Genomic DNA, 16,238 nt, shown 5'->3' with positions numbered 1-16,238 from the left:
TAAGAGTTACAGATTTTTATACCAGACACGGATATTTATAATTTAAAAAATATTGCCTATAACCATAAAGATCCCAGCAAAAAAAGCGTCGCCAAAAAAGTAGTGAAAATGTTCTTTTTGGATCCGGAAGGTGCCAAATTGGCGCAGAAGCGATGAATTTAACATGGGCACGTCATAGGATGGATGTCCACCATTTTAACAGTCGTTGCACTAGTTTTGCATCACTTCTTAATGTGTGATGCGAATTCAGTGTTTCGGATGTGAATTAAGAAATTTTGTGATATTTTGACAAATAAATAATTTTTAAAATTTTTTACGAGTTTTAATGCATTTTTACGCTTGTGTGGAACGTTTGGTATCAAATATTTTCAAAAAATCGCTATTTTTTTTACAATGGATTTGGAATTTTTGTCAGAAAAAAATAAATAATGTTTACAATTTTATTAATTCTTAATATATTTTTAACCTATTTGAAACAAAAAAAAAATTTAAATTTTCCATTAAAAATATGAGAACAAGTACATACGTCCGTAAGTTCGGTCAGTCCGAATCTTATGTACCCTCCACCATGGATTGCGTAGAAACTTCTACAAAAGACTGTCATCCACAATCGAATTAATTGAATTGTGGTATCTTAAAACTTCTTAACATCGTTTTCTAAATTGTGAGTTAGTCCATACGTGGTATATATTAGACAAAAAAGGTATGTATAGTTAAGTCTACAAATAATTACGAATCGATATGGACTTTTTGCACGGTACGTAGAGAGCCAGAATTGAAATATGGGGGTCGCTTATATGGGGGCTATATATAATTATGAACTTGGTATGGACCAATTTTTATGTGATTGGGGATCGATTTATCTGAGGGCTATATATAACTATAGACCGATATGGACCTAGTTGGGCATGGTTGTTAACGACCAAATTTCAACTGACTCGGATGAAATTTGCTCCTCCAAGTGGCTCCAAAACCAAATCTCGGGATCGGTTTATATGGGGGCTATATATGATTATGGACTGATATGGACCACTTTTGGCATGGTTGTTAATATCATATACTAACATCACGTACCAAATTTCAACCGAATCGGATGAATGTTGCTCTTCCAAGTGGGAGTGGGAGGTCAAATCTGGGGATCGGTATATATGGGGGCTATATATAATTATGGACCGATTTCTACCAATTTTTGCATGGGTGTTTGAGGCCATATATTAACACCACGTACCAAATTTCAACCGAATCGGTTAAATTGTGCTCTTCCACGAGGCTCCGGAGGTCAAATCTGGGGATTGGTTTATATGGGGGCTATATATAATTATGGACCGATGTGGACCAATTTTTGCATGGTTGTTAGAGACCATATACTAACACCATGTATCAAATTTCAACCGAATCGGATGAAATTTGCTTATCTTAGAAGCTCCACAAGCCAAATCGGGGGATCGGTTTATATGGGGGCTATATATAATTATGGACCGATGTGGACCAATTTTTGCATGGTTGTTAGAGACCATATACTAACACCATGTACAAAATTTTAGCCGGATCGGATGAAATTTGCTTCTCTTAGAGGATCGGCACGCCAAATTTGGGGGTCCGTTTATATGGGGGCTATACGTAAAAGTGGACTGATATGGCCCATTTGCAAAACCGTTCGACCTACATCAATAAATACTACTTGTGGCAAGTTTCAAGTCGATAGCTTGTTTCGTTCGGAAGTTAGCGTGATTTCAACAGACGGACGGACGGATATGCTCAGATCGACTCAGAATTTCACCACGACCCAGAATATCCCAGCAAAAAAATTTGGAAGTTCTTCCAAAAGCACAACTTTAAAAGCACTTCCAGAAGATGCACTCCCAATGATGTTCTTTATTTTAACTACCCAGGAAGTTCTTTTAATTCAATTTTTAATAACTTGGGTTTTTCATACTTTCAATGGATAATTGTAACTTTTTTTGTCTCAAATAGGTTAAAAACAGAGTAAGAATTCATAAAATGGTACAAATTATTAAAATTTTCTTGAAAAACATGCTAAATCCAATCTGAAAAAATTGTGAATTTTTGAAAATATTTGAGGTCAAACGTTTCCGACAAGCGTTAGAATCCATTAAAAATTACAACAAATTATAAAAATATTTATTTGACAAAATATCACAGAATTCTTTAATTTACACCCAACATTGAATTCGGATCACACCTAAAGAAGTGATGAAAATTCAGAGCAACGGCTGTTGAAATGGAGGACTTCCGTCCTATGACAAGCCCATGTAAAATTCATCGCTTCTGCGTCAATTTTGCACCACTTCCGGATCCAAAAAGTACATTTTCATTACTTTTTTGGCGATGCTTTTTTTGCTGGGATATATATACTTTACGGGGTCTTAGAGCAGTATTTCGATGTGTTACAAACGGAATGACAAAGTTAATATACCGAGTTATAAAAATTGAATTAAAAGAACTTCCTGTGCAGCTTTTAGTGCTTTTAAAGTTGTGCCTTTAGAATAATTTCAAAATTTTTTTGCTGGGAGTTCATGCATTTGTGATCAGGATGAAATTCTAAGAGAATTGAGCAATGTACATCTATTTATTCTACAAAATAGGTTATTGAGGTGACGAATACTTCCTTATTTGAGTGATATTTGTTTGTGATAAATAAATAATATTGCCAGGTTTATTACTCACAAAAATAATCAACAATTTTTTGATAATTTTTTATGACAAAAAATAAACAAAAATTCATTGATTTACATACATGTCGACATAAATTCATGGAAAGTGGAAAATGCTTATTTATATTGCGAAGTGAGATCTTTGAAGTGAAACTCATATATCCCCCACATTAGGAGAAGGAATATGATCACCTCCAAGAGCAAAATATTATTTTTGAAAAGGGGTTTCTGGCCAAACATAAATTGTTTGTTGAAATCCGAGAAAATAACATATGTAGTTGCGACAAATTTGTTTCATGTTCACTGTCCTGAAATAAAATTTTGATCTAGGATGTGATCTTATTCTTTCCCTGATCGCAATTTGGATTTGAATGAATGGGTTCTGTTCTAAATGATCAAGAAACGAGAAATTTGAATTTATTTGTAAGTGCTCAAAATATATATCGTGGAAGTATGAAGAGGCTAGACACACTTGTAATAATTCCAAAATAGTACCAACACATTTTTATACTATTTTGAATTATTTCGAAAGAACGAGGGTGCCCAGCTTCTGCATACCTCCATGATTTATTTCTCGAGCACTTAAAAGTTTACATTTATGCTTGACCATCGGAAATAATTCCTAAGACCATTTGCAATACCTACCCTCTTCCTGCAATAAGCAATTTTTTTGGGCCAAGTAGCGCGTCTACTACCATATTTAAGAGTCTATACAAGGTTCTTATTTCAGAACTGAAAATCAATAATGTTTTCAGAAATGCTTCCTTTTTTAAGGAAGTAGTCTTGTGTAATTTATGCATTCGATCATTCCTTACCAATTGTACTGAGTGCCGACCTAACCATTCTAAACCTAATTTATTATTTTGAAAAATCTCCAAATTTCTGAAAATTGTCCATCAAATGCTAAAGTCCCCAATTCAAAAAATTTGCCCCCAACCAGGTACAAATTCCCTATTTCGAAAGACCATTACGCAAAACACTGCTGATAGTGACTTTTAAAGTTGGTAAATAAAAAGATATTGCCAAATCAGAAGGATATGATTGACGAGGTAACAATCCTTATTCGATCAATTTGGCCCATGTAAGAGGGTACACCTCGCTTCTTACAAGGGCCAACTTGAAAAGGTTAATTCTTTCCTTGGCCACATTGGACTTATTTTATTTTAATTCACCCTCAAATCAGTCCAATATTTCACGATAGTACAGCTCTGTTATATTTTGATAATCCCTATGGGAAATTGATGCAAATTTCCATTAACGGATCTATCCAGTTTGTACACCATCAAAAAAAAAATCGATTCTGTAACATATGCCCCAACACATTTTGCTTCCAAATATTGATGAATGATATGACCAATACGTTCCTTTGATATCTTTAAGGCCTCTGCTATTTCGATCAATTTCATTTTACGGTCATTCAAAATCATTTTGTGGATTTTTTTGATGTTTTCGTCGGTAACCACCTCTTTCGGGCGTCCACTGCGGTCACCGTCCTCCGTGCTCATTTCACCACGCTTAAATTTTGCATACCAATCAATTATTGTTGATTTCCCTGGGGCAGAGTCCGGAAACTCATTATCAAGCCAAGTTTTTGCTTCCACCGCATTTTTTCCCTTCAGAAAACAGTATTTTATCAAAACACGAAATTCCTTTTTCCACTTTTTCACAATAACAAAAGACGTTCTATTTCACAAACTAATTGACTTACAGACGTCAAATTTTGACACGAATCATTTGAAGTTTGGTACTATATAAAAATAATATGCATTTAATACTAGCGACGCCATCTATGTGTCAGACCGGGGACTTATCAGCCAACCTGTTATCTAAGCATATTATATTTACTAACATTTTATGTCCCAAACATAATATGCTCTAACATATTAACATATATGTCCCAAACACGTTATGCTAGTTTATGGACATTATATGCTTGCACTTAAAAATATTGTGTTAAAAAAATTGAGTTCCAAACATATAATTTTTACACCCAAACATATGAGAAACAGTCTTTTTTGTCCGTGTAGCACAATGTAAATTTTCATATAATTTATTTACTTTTATGCTCTCTTTATATTGAAATATTGGAAATACGCATTTACTGAAAAAACATGAGAATAATCTATTGGCTCATAAGGGCATATTTATGGGGTAGTCCTAATAAGTTATCCCAGGACGTGTCCTTTGGAAAGAGTCCAAGTCGTGTTCTAAAGCGTAAATTTACCCTATCAATGACAAACCCAAGCTAAAGTGACCGGTTATTTCTATAAGTTTTGACCAGAACAGGGACTGGCCCATTGTCACCAGGGACTACTCATGTGCCACTCTTGAGATTGATCCATTTCCCGGAGGGCTTTTACAGGTAATGGGTATGAGACTATGGTCATAAACTTTTTGGCTGGTGGTATAGTCTTGGACATCATTCTTAGGGTATCATTAATGCAACTATCGCCCTAATATTTCTTCTAACTTACTCAAAATTTAAAATATGAGCGATTTGAAATCCATTGAAAGTCAGTGATCAATCTGTTTTATAAAACGCTTCCCAGTCAGAAATTTACGATGGTTATAAATATTGAGCGTTGTAACAGCGTTGGAACCCAACGTTGAAACAACGCTTGCTAAACAAATTAATTGACGGGTTTTAAATAGTAAATTTTCCATAAAATTATTGTTGAAAATGCATGTTCCATCAATGTCCAATGGTTTTTAATGAGTAATGGAGGTATTATTGTTGATAGGAATTGATTTATAATAGGATAATGTTCCTTTATCATATAAAGTGAATATGTACATTAACAGTGAAACCACTAGGAACAACAATTTGGATAATTTTACAAATGAGTAGAAAGTTTTAACTAAACTAAACGCTGACATCACGCCAAAACCCAAATATAAGTACTTATTTATCGACTAATTGAAGAAATTTTGTTAGACATAATTACTTTTTTTCACATGTTAAGGTGAGTATTAACTTCGAGTTTAGCCGCTTAAATCGCTAAAGTGAAAACTAAATCAGTAAGAAAAATTCACAAAATCATACATATTTGTTGCAAATTTTATTATAACTTGATGGGGAAAAGCCCAAAGCAAATTTTCACAAAGTTTGTATTCCTTAAAATGGATTATTAAAGAAAAGTAATCGTGAAAAAATGACGTTTTTATCGCCTAAACTCGAACTTAATACCCACCTTTAAAGAAAATTTCATTGTTTGAAGGAAAAAATTGGAGTTCAGTATTGCAAGAATGTTCTTTTGGTGCATTTGGGGTAAAATGTACAAATCTTTTGGCGCATTTGGGGTAAAATGTACAAATCTTAAGAAATTCTGAAGTGTTTTGTGTGAAATACGCACATTTGTGTATAACTTTTTCCCTTTGTTAAGTTCATTTTAGTGTCGTAGAAGATTCTCTTTTTAATGTACCTTAAAATTTTTCCAAGAGTGAATTTTGAACTATTACCTATAGGAAATAATAAAGACATATGACTAGCCCCTAAAATCACAAAATTTTCACGATTACTTTTCTTTAATAATTCATTTTAAGGAATACAAACTTTATGAAAATTTGCTTTGGGCTATTCCCCATCAAGATATAAAGAAATCTGCAACAAATATGTATACTTTTATGCCTTTTTTACTGATTTAGTTTTCACTTTAGCGATTTTTGACCATATTAAAATAATTGTTTTACCAATTATAAATGTCAATCTTAATCTTAGTTATGTATTTTTCCTATTAACGGCCATTTTCATGTAGCTCCGTTAGACTTTAACTGCCAAATAACAGAAAGTAAATTGCAAATATCTTCTCTCCAGTTAACTTTAAGTGAAAAATGTTGGTCAGTTCAAAAAGTTGGTTGGTTCAAAAGTTGGTTAGTTAAGGGAACACTAACGGAGCTTTATGAAAATGGGGGTAATTGTTAATTGTTAATTGTTAAGTTTTCTGATGTTCCTTTGTAAAGTGTAAAACACTAATTTTGTTTTGTTTCAATAGCGGTTTTAAGGTACTGTAAAATTATAATTCTAACCCTCCTAAAGCATTCTAGAAACAATTGGAATGACGTATGAAATTTTGTTTTTCAGTGCTTTTTAATGGTTGTAAAAACCATCGATACACCGTATAACGATGTTATCATTTTGGGGTTGTCAAAGCGTTCGTTAAACCATCGGAAAAGCGTATAAAATATTGTTTTCATGACGCTTTGAAAACGTTGTTAAATACAATCGATACACCGTGGAATGATGTTATCATTTTGGGGTTGTAACAACGCTTTTTCCCACCGTGTATCAACCGTTCACAACGCTTTTCCGATGGTTTTTTTCTGACTGGGTTACTTTCTTATTATTACACCCTGCGTCGATCTTGTGTTTTGGGTGTTTGTCTTTCTGTCCATCTACTTGGTTTCTGGAGGGTCGAATTTGAAATTCCAACTTTACTTATATATGGACAGAGAAAGAGAAACTCCAAACTCCATGGCTTATGTGTCATCGAAGTTTGATACTCGTACGATATAGGTCCATTTAGTCATTATAGTTTTTGGGCCTATAAACTGAACAAATTACTAATCGTGGCTTACTTTTGATTGTCCTGTGAATATGAAAGTATTTTTGCCTACAATAAATCTTGATCTTTATCGTCGATGGAAAATTACACAAAAAATTGCATTCATAGTAATTGAATACAAAATACGACACCACTATAAAATAAATTAAATGCAATAAACGTAATATTCATAAACCTAACCTAATAGCCATTAAAGCAAATTTCCAAAATTAATTTCAACCTCTCTTGTGGCCTTTGGCAATAAGCGTTGTTTTTTTTTTTTTTTTGAATGTGGCTGACAAAATTATATTGGGTTGATGGCTTGTCTAACTTCCAGGTGGTTGCTTGCCTAGCCTAATCAAATTGAATTCAATTTAAAAAATCATTTTAATTTTGCTCCATATTACATTACATTTTGTTCAATTTCTGCATTGCAAATAGCTTTCTTGCCATCGAAAACCGCAAAACTCTTGAAATCTCATTAGTTTGTAGCATCGCTTATATGCTGCCTTTATTACTTTTTTCCGACATCTTGTAAAGTCAGTGCCTTTGGCTATTGCTTTCGCTATAGCGGATGGAGGGTGTCAGACTGTATTCATCTGAAGATAAAGGTTTTTGCGTCTGTTCCATTTAAATGCATAAGTTCTTGTGATGAACGCAGAGTTTCCATATTTTTATGACGTCGAAAGACAAGAAGTGTCTTTATTATATGAAGTTAAGAAAAAAACTCCAGAATACTCTGATGACTTAACTCAAGAATTTGGTATATCAAAATGGTGGTTATTTCCGTATCAGTTTATTTTTACCAACATATTCATTAAGCTTTTTTTTATTAGACCAGTCGTTAAGTTAAAGTTTCGTTTTTATGATTAAACCTCGAACTATGTCCATGGGTTTATGGGAGGGATATCTGCTGATATGAGAATAGAGATGCCAGTTTTGGTACCAATGAAAGTGAAATATTTCCTCTCTTTAAAATTAAACTAACGATCCTTTGGTAAAAAAAAACTGATTAACGCAACTTACATACAGAGGATCTCAGAATCATATATAGACCATCTCAGCCATGTCTCAATCATATCCAAAACAGCGTATTCTAAATTAAATTTATCTGCATATTTATATTCAGACCACGGACATTCGGATACACTACATCTAGAGAAGGATTATAATCACCTCGTAGAACGTGTAACATGTTTATCCCAACCATGTTATCTTCTCGGACATTGTGAATCTGATTTCAACATTTTAAGTTAGGCGAAAAATCAAAATTTTTTCGGAAAAAATGTTCCCTTGTCCCTATCCAAAAATATATAGAAAAATTTATAGAGAATGAGTCTTCTAGTATTTTGAAAAAGCTGGTCTGGTTAGCAGGATGGCCCGGACAGTGCTCTAACTTCTTTGCGAATGCCTTGGGTGGTCAGAAATCTCGACTATTCGGGGTATCCACAATAATCTTAAATGATGATTGGGAGTCAGAGAACTGCGATATTAGTAAGTTTCGACTTAAAAAAAAAAAAAAAAAAAAAAAAAAAAACATCCTCAGCCGTTGTCTCAGGTGTAGAGCGAGAAACAAAAACTCACGGCGGCCATAAATTTTTTCCTCGAAATTTTCCCTTTCCGCTGCAGTTGAGGAAGAACACACAAGGAAGCGATCGTGAGATTGAACAGAATCCCGAATCAACCACACTAGACCGAAAAGAGACCCCTGGCATCTCAACAGTCAAAAGAGACCGCATAGTAGCCGAGGTCAAAAACTCACGGTGGCCATAAATTGTGTCCTCGAAATTTTCCCTTTCCGCAGCAGTTGAGGAAGAACACACAAGGAAGCGATCGTTAGATTGAACAGGATCCTGATTCAACCTCACTAGCCCGAAAAGAGACCCCTGGCATCTCAACCGTTGAAAGACCAGTCGTTAAGTTAAAGTTTCGTTTTTATGATTAAACCCCGAACTATGTCCATGGGTTTATGGGAGGGATATCTGCTGATATGAGAATAGGGATGCCAGTTTTGGTACCAACGAAAGTGAAATTTATCCTCTCCTTAAAATTAAACTAACGATCCTTTGATAATAAAAAACTAATTAAAGCAACTTGCATACAGAGGATCTCAGAATCATACGTATAGACCATCTCAGCCATATCTCAATCATAACCAAAACAGCGTATTCTAAATTAAATCTATCTGCATATTTATATTCAGACCACAGACATTGGGATACACTACATAAAGAGAAGGATTATAATCACCTCCTAGAACGTGTAACATGTTTGTCCCAACCATGTTATCTTCTCGGACATAGTGAATCTTATTTCAACATTTTAAGTTAGGCGAAAAATCATTTTTTTTTTCGGAAAAAATGTTCCATTGTCCCTATCCAAAAATAAAATTTTGCTCTCGAATATGATCATATTCCTTCTCTGCGTTTATAGAAAATGAGTCTTGTAGTATTTTGAAAAAGGTGGTTTGGTTAGCAGGATGGCCCGGACAGTGCTCTAACTTCTTTGCGAATGCCCTGGGTGGTCAGAAATCTCGACTATTCGGGGTATCCACAATAATCTTAAATGATGATTGGTAGTCAGAGAACTGCGATATTAGTAAGTTTCGACCTTAAAAAAAAAAAAAAAAAACACACACACATCCTCAGCCGTTGTCTCAGGTGTAAAGCGAGAAACAAAAAGTCACGGCGGCCATAAATTTTTTCCTCGAAATTTTCCCTTTCCGCTGCAGTTGAGGAAGAACACACAAGGAAGCGATCGTGAGATTGAACAGAATCCCGAATCAACTACACTAGACCGAAAAGAGACCCCTGGCATCTCAACCGTCAAAGGAGACCGCATAGTAGCCGAGGTCAAAAACTCACGGCGGCCATAAATTGTGTCCTCCAAATTTTCCCTTTCCGCAGCAGTTGAGGAAGAACACACAAGGAAGCGATCGTGAGATTGAACAGGATCCTGAATCAACCTCTCAAGCCCGAAAAGAGACCACTGGCATCTCAACCGTTGAAAAAGACCGCATAGTAGCCGAGGTCAATAGTCTCGAAAAAAAACCCAACAATAATACCCAATATTGTCATTATCGTAGAAATCCCATCGAAATCCCTATAGCAAACCCTTGTAATTGCAAGGGTGCACCAATCATGGCAAGCCCAAAAATATACCACAAAACTCATCAAAAATCATTCATGACAGCCATTAAACTCATGAAGATGATGTCCATTAAGGTCTTAACAAAATGAGAATTTATGCCAAACATAGCAACTATGGGCAAGAGTTTATGGAAGAAATTTTATTCTTCGTTTATGATTGTGAATTCCGTAATGTCCTGCATTGAGGTCCTTTCTAATCCTCGAACAAAGTATAGCTGACAGAGCTCTGGCCAAAAGTAAAAAATCTATAAATTTTAGTGTTAATAAAAAACAACAGAACCTGTTTTCGGTGGCCCTTATACACATTTCCCTATCTGTCAGGGGTATAAAGAATCTGGTCTACTGGCAAAACAAAAACAAAACTTTAGGGCTTATGAATGAGCCTGAAGGTCATATTCTTTGATTATTTGTAGGGATTTCTAACACTGGGGATCAACCTTCAAGGCATTAGTCTTTAAATGCAATGCATTCATGAGTAAAATGGAAGGATTTTTAATCCTCATGTTTGTGGAAATTGTTAATAACGTTCTTTATAACATGTTAACGACATTCATGGAATGAATGTTTTTGTGGAAATTTAAGATGTTGGCTATAAGGGCGATTGTCACATGCAAACTTACACACAATTACATACATTTCATCTTATACACACATCTTTGGAGAATAGAATTCGTTTATCGTGAACCCCTTGGGGCATTTCTGGGCTTCCGAAAATGAAATTGTTCTTGGCAAATTAATAACAGAAATCTCATTTAAAGCAAAATTCCACAATTTTTGTCATTGCATTGCCATCTCATGCAGATGCCAAAGGCAAAATATTTTTGTGGTCCTTATGAAAGTGCAAATGCTACAACCTCAAGTATAATATCAAAAATTCAATTAAATTCCTGACTGAGATTTAATCAAATATAAGCGTGAATTAAATGTGAAATTGCATTTCGTGGAAATTTTAATTTCTTTATTTTTGCAATGCGTTTGCCTGAAGATGCAGTCTAAGATTTTACAGAAAAAATTTACAATTAAGGGCTATACTGAAAAAATGGGATATTTAGTATTTGAAAATAATTTTGGGTTGTGAACCCGGAGTAGGTTAGGTTAGGTTAGGTTAGGTGGCAGCACGATGTATCAGGCTAACGTAGACTATTCAGTCCATTGTGATACCACAGTGGTGAACTTCTCTCTTATCACTGAGTGCTGCCCGATTCCATGTTAAGCTCAATGACAAGGGACCTCCTTTTTATAGCCGAGTCCCAACGGCGTACCACATTGAAGTGAAACCACTTAGATAAGCTTTGAAACCCTCAGAAATGTCACCAGCATTACTGAGGTGGGATAATCCACCGCTGAAAAATTTTTTGGTGTGCGGTCGAAGCAGGAATCGAACCCACGACCTTGTGTATGCAAGGCGGGCATGCTAACCAGTGCACCACGGTGGCTCCCGGAGTAGCGGCTTAAATATTCAAAACCTCATTTATTGTACTGAAAAGGTTTACTGAAAATATTTCAGAATTTGCAGAAAAAATAGTAATAATCGTAATAAGGGATATACTGGAAAATTGGACTATTTATGATTTGAAAATATTTTTAACCCTTTCATGCCCAACTTTGCCTATAGGAATATTGTGCTTATATGCTTCTAAGTCCCGTTATTTTGATTTGTCCGGCATGCGGTTTTTTGCATTATGTGACGAACCAGGATAGCAAGGACTTTGATTTTTTTTGTTTCATGTGTAAGTCAAGACTAACATATATAGCACATAAAAAAATTAGACCCGTGCCTTTTAATTCGGGCAAGAGAGGATTAAGGCATGTGTTCCAATATAAACTTTACATTGTTTGATATTCTAAATATTTTAAAGGTCTATCCGTAATATTCAAACCTATGACTAAAATTTGGTCCAGATTATTTTATATACGGCCGGGTCGATTCTTCAGTAGCTATCCTCATGGATCAAATGTAATAATTTCCTTGAAATAATAGTTTCCTTGGATAATACCTCGTCGTAGCAGGCTAATTGATAATATATAAGATTTCAGGGCAATTAATTGAGACATACTCCCTCAATAAGATCGATTCAAATGGTACGTTTCCCGAAAGTAAATCTAAAATTTGTACACGTGTAAAAGCTTCAAATGGACAACAAAGGAAACTCAAACGGCGGGATGAAAACAAAATTATTAAATCTGTCTAAAATAATCCCCAATGCAGCGCTAGAGAACTTGTACGAGACTTGAAAAATAACTGCGCGAAGCAGATATCGCATGAGACTGTCCCAAAGGTTCAATTTAAACACAAATACTCCTCTCGATCAGCAAGAAAATAGCCTCTCTTTTCTCAACAAAATATTGAGAACAGTTCGCAATAGAACACATTTCGATATTGGCGGACTTTTTGGGAAGATGTAATATTTTGCTACGACACAAAGATTATGCTCTACTTTCATGACTGACCTCACAAAGTTTTGCGAGACCCCCTCCCCTATATCGAAATGTGTTCTATTGCAAACTGTAGTCGTTTTTCAATATTTTGTTGAGAAAGGAGAGGCTATGTTCTTGTTGATCGAGAGGAGTATTTGCGTTTTAATTGAACTTTTCGCACAGTCTCATACGATATCTGCTTCCCGCAGTAATTTTCAAGTCTCGTACAAGTTCTCTCGCTGCATTGGGGATTATTTTAGACAGATTTAATAGTTTTGTTTTCATCACGCCGTTTGAGTTTCCTTTGTTGTCCATTTGAAGCGTTTAATTCCCTTTAGTTTCAAACGGATTAAGGCATGCTCTCACCACCATCATGGTGATCGCTATAAAAGCTAATGAACTGTGAAAGTGTTGCGAAATTTTTAACAAAATTGTACGCCAATCATTGAGTAGAGGGAAGCTTTTGAAAATAACTCTAAAGTGTTCCCAAACACTCAATTCCTGACTGTTCATCGCCATCAGATGAAACAATGCTGAATTCTCTTGAAATTGCTTCAGATTCGGATATACACATGAAGAACATTTTCATAGAAGTTCAGTCAATGATCAATGAAAATGCTCTCAAATAGTATAAATTTATTCGCTATTAAATCAAGCCTTCATAACAATAACGAAACATTTTATTGTATTTATGGAACTGCTTGCTATTGTATAGTATTGTTTCACGAGATAAATTCTGAAGCCAACAAAAATATGTTACTTCAACTCTATAAGTAGTCAATCTTTTTTACGCTTTTTTTTTTTGTTCACTCGGTTTTACACCCAGAGAAGGAATATGATCACCTCTAACATGTTTTAAGAGCAAAATGTTATTTTTGAGTGGTGACCATGTAACATGGTTTTCGCAACCATATTATTTTCTCGGAAATCATGTATCTGATTTCGGCAAACAGGTTATATTTGACGAGAAAATAACATTTTATTGACAAACATGTTACATGGTCACCATTCAAAAATAACATTTTGCTCTTGAAACATGTTTAAGGTGATCATATTCCTTATCTGCGTGTAGTGATTGCCCGAAAAGTCCGCAGCAAATTGAAAGTCAACATAAGCTATGATCTTTTGGCATTGTATCACTAGTAACCTGTCATTACCAATTTACATTTCATTTTATCTCAACACTCATGTCTATAAAAGAAAATCGAATTATTTTTTCTACCAATACTGACAAACTCCATGAAGTACTTTTCCATCCCTTTTTTTTCACTTCCTAGAAGTAAAACAAGGTCAGTTAAAGATAATCGAACAAAAACGACTGAAATTTAAATTATTGACGGTGCAAGTGATTCCAATTTATCCAGTACTATGGCAATGTTGGTAACATCATTGAATATTGCCTTTGCCATCTCAACTTGTCGAAAATGAATGCATACTAAAGGCTAAAGACTATAATTTACAGTAGATGTACAAGTTCCTGTTACCACGCTCTCCTTTTGTGAGTGCATGGGTGGTTTGTATGCATGTATGGTTGTGTGTATGAGAGAGAGAGAGTACCGAGTAACTGACATGAGTTTTGTGATGTTACAACTTCTAGGTGCATGAGGCACACTTACCTGTCTGCCTTTCTGACGCCTGACCACATGGCTGCCGATACAGGTGGCATAAATCTCAAATTACCGACAGGTGGCGATGCATACGGAATGCCACGATATGCTTCAACCGGATCTAAATGGCGTCCATCTAATTGTACAATTACGCCCGATAAGGCTCCATTGCGTGTATGGATAATACGTGATGAAAGTTGTGAGGGTAATTGGTCATGTTGATTGTTGTTGTTGTTGCTATTGCTATATTGGCGACTACTACGGGAATTTGATGATGACGAAGAGGAAGATGACAATGTTGACGATGACGAGGAGGCAGATGATGACGAAGACGATGAGGAACTAGAACTACCAGAGCCACTTATTGCTGTTAATGCCAATGAGGGCACTACATTTCCATTTGACCCGGTCATCAAAGACGACGACGACGACAATGATGATGATGAGGAAGAGGACGTCGACACTGCCCCCGTTGAGGAAGATGTTGATGTTGTAGTGGAGGCTGCTGCTATTAAAGCTGATGTCCTTAAGCTTAAATTGTTATTGCTGTTTACATTTATGCTATTTAGAGAACCTTTATTGTTACTATTGTTGTTGTTGCTGCTAGTATTGCTATTTCCATTCATTGCTATGGATGAAGCTGAGACAATGCTACCGTACGGGCCCGTCATAGCACATATCACTATCATCAACAAAGCTAAGGGCAGTGGTATTCGTTTCTGGTGGTAATGTCGAATCTGATGTCGTAGATTTAGGTGTGGCCAGCCACAGAGTTTTCTTCGACTGTGCTTGGGCTGTAGCCTTAGCGAGGTGGTCTTCAATACAGCAGGTGTGATAAATTGTATGATGACTTCGTGAAGCTTGGAGCTTTGTCTTTCTCGATGTGTGGGCTTGTGTAGTTGCTGTTGCATGCCATGATGCAACATAGTCATTATGCCTCAAATTCCAATCGGTTGCATAGGCAACCGCTTCTCTAAGGAACTTGAAAGCAATTTTCGTAAATTGTGGGAGTTTATTATAACTCTATGGGTTAGTAATAGTAGTAGTAGTAGCAACAGCAGTGGTGGGGTGGAGTAGGGGGTAATAACACTAGCAAGCCAGCCCCTTATTGTTTTCACTGATGTTGCTCTTATTATTGTTGTGGGAAAAGAAATCGTTGTTCTCCGACTAGTTTCGAGAGTAAAGTTTCTTTGTTTTCCCTCCTCCTCCTCGGTGGATATTGTTCTTGTTTGTTGGCTAAGAGTTTACTTAAAGTATGCTGTTGCCATTGTGTCTATGCTCTAATTAAGTTTCTTCGCCATTATTGTTGGTGGTGGTGGGGCTCTCAAGTCGTTATGCTTTTTATTTGTGTCTAGCGAATAAATTTTATATTTATTATATACGGCCTGCCTCTCTTTCTCTATGGAATGGCTCTTACCCCCTTTGGCTCTGTACTAAAGAGGCCATTTAATATTTCAATTTTATTCTCCGTTATATTTGTCTGCTGCCAATCTTAACATACACTCTCACGTATATGCTCTTTACTCATACCTAAGTCAACACTCATGCATGCAATGGGTGGCACGGTTTTCTCAGAGAGCGAGTGAGAGTGTGCGAGGTGTAAAGTTTTTCTCCGCTATGAGTGCGTTAAGCACTTAAATTTTTTCCACTTTTACAAGAGCCACTTAACAGAGATGTTTTTTTGCTGTATGCTTTCGTCTCTCAAAAGTTTTTCCTTATTTTTGTTTGTCTTGGCTGAAGTTGGTTGCTGTATGCCACTATAGATTCACTTTATTTGTGTCTTTCTAGGATTCATATGTACAAAACAAGGACACTCAGACAAATCTCTTCTTATAGTAGTAGTGGTGT

At 35.6% G+C, this 16,238-nt stretch overlaps 1 protein-coding gene across 1 annotated transcript in view; it reads right to left on the bottom strand.

The window, feature by feature from the left end:
* Nlg3 (Neuroligin 3) overlaps nucleotides 1-15,971 on the bottom strand; it is a 126,976-nt gene extending 111,005 nt beyond the window's left edge. Inside the window, exon 1 of the mRNA XM_075289021.1 lies at nucleotides 14,400-15,971. Within this exon, the coding sequence (XP_075145136.1) occupies nucleotides 14,400-15,322 (923 nt within the window). The 5' untranslated portion in view covers nucleotides 15,323-15,971. The remainder of the gene's footprint in view (nucleotides 1-14,399) is intronic.
* Between the last annotated feature and the right edge of the window lie 267 nt (nucleotides 15,972-16,238).

The sequence above is a fragment of the Haematobia irritans genome, chromosome 1 (assembly GCF_050003625.1).
Source record: "Haematobia irritans isolate KBUSLIRL chromosome 1, ASM5000362v1, whole genome shotgun sequence".
In the NCBI taxonomy this organism is placed as follows: Eukaryota; Metazoa; Arthropoda; class Insecta; order Diptera; family Muscidae; genus Haematobia; species Haematobia irritans.
This window is presented reverse-complemented; position numbering and strand designations above follow the sequence as displayed.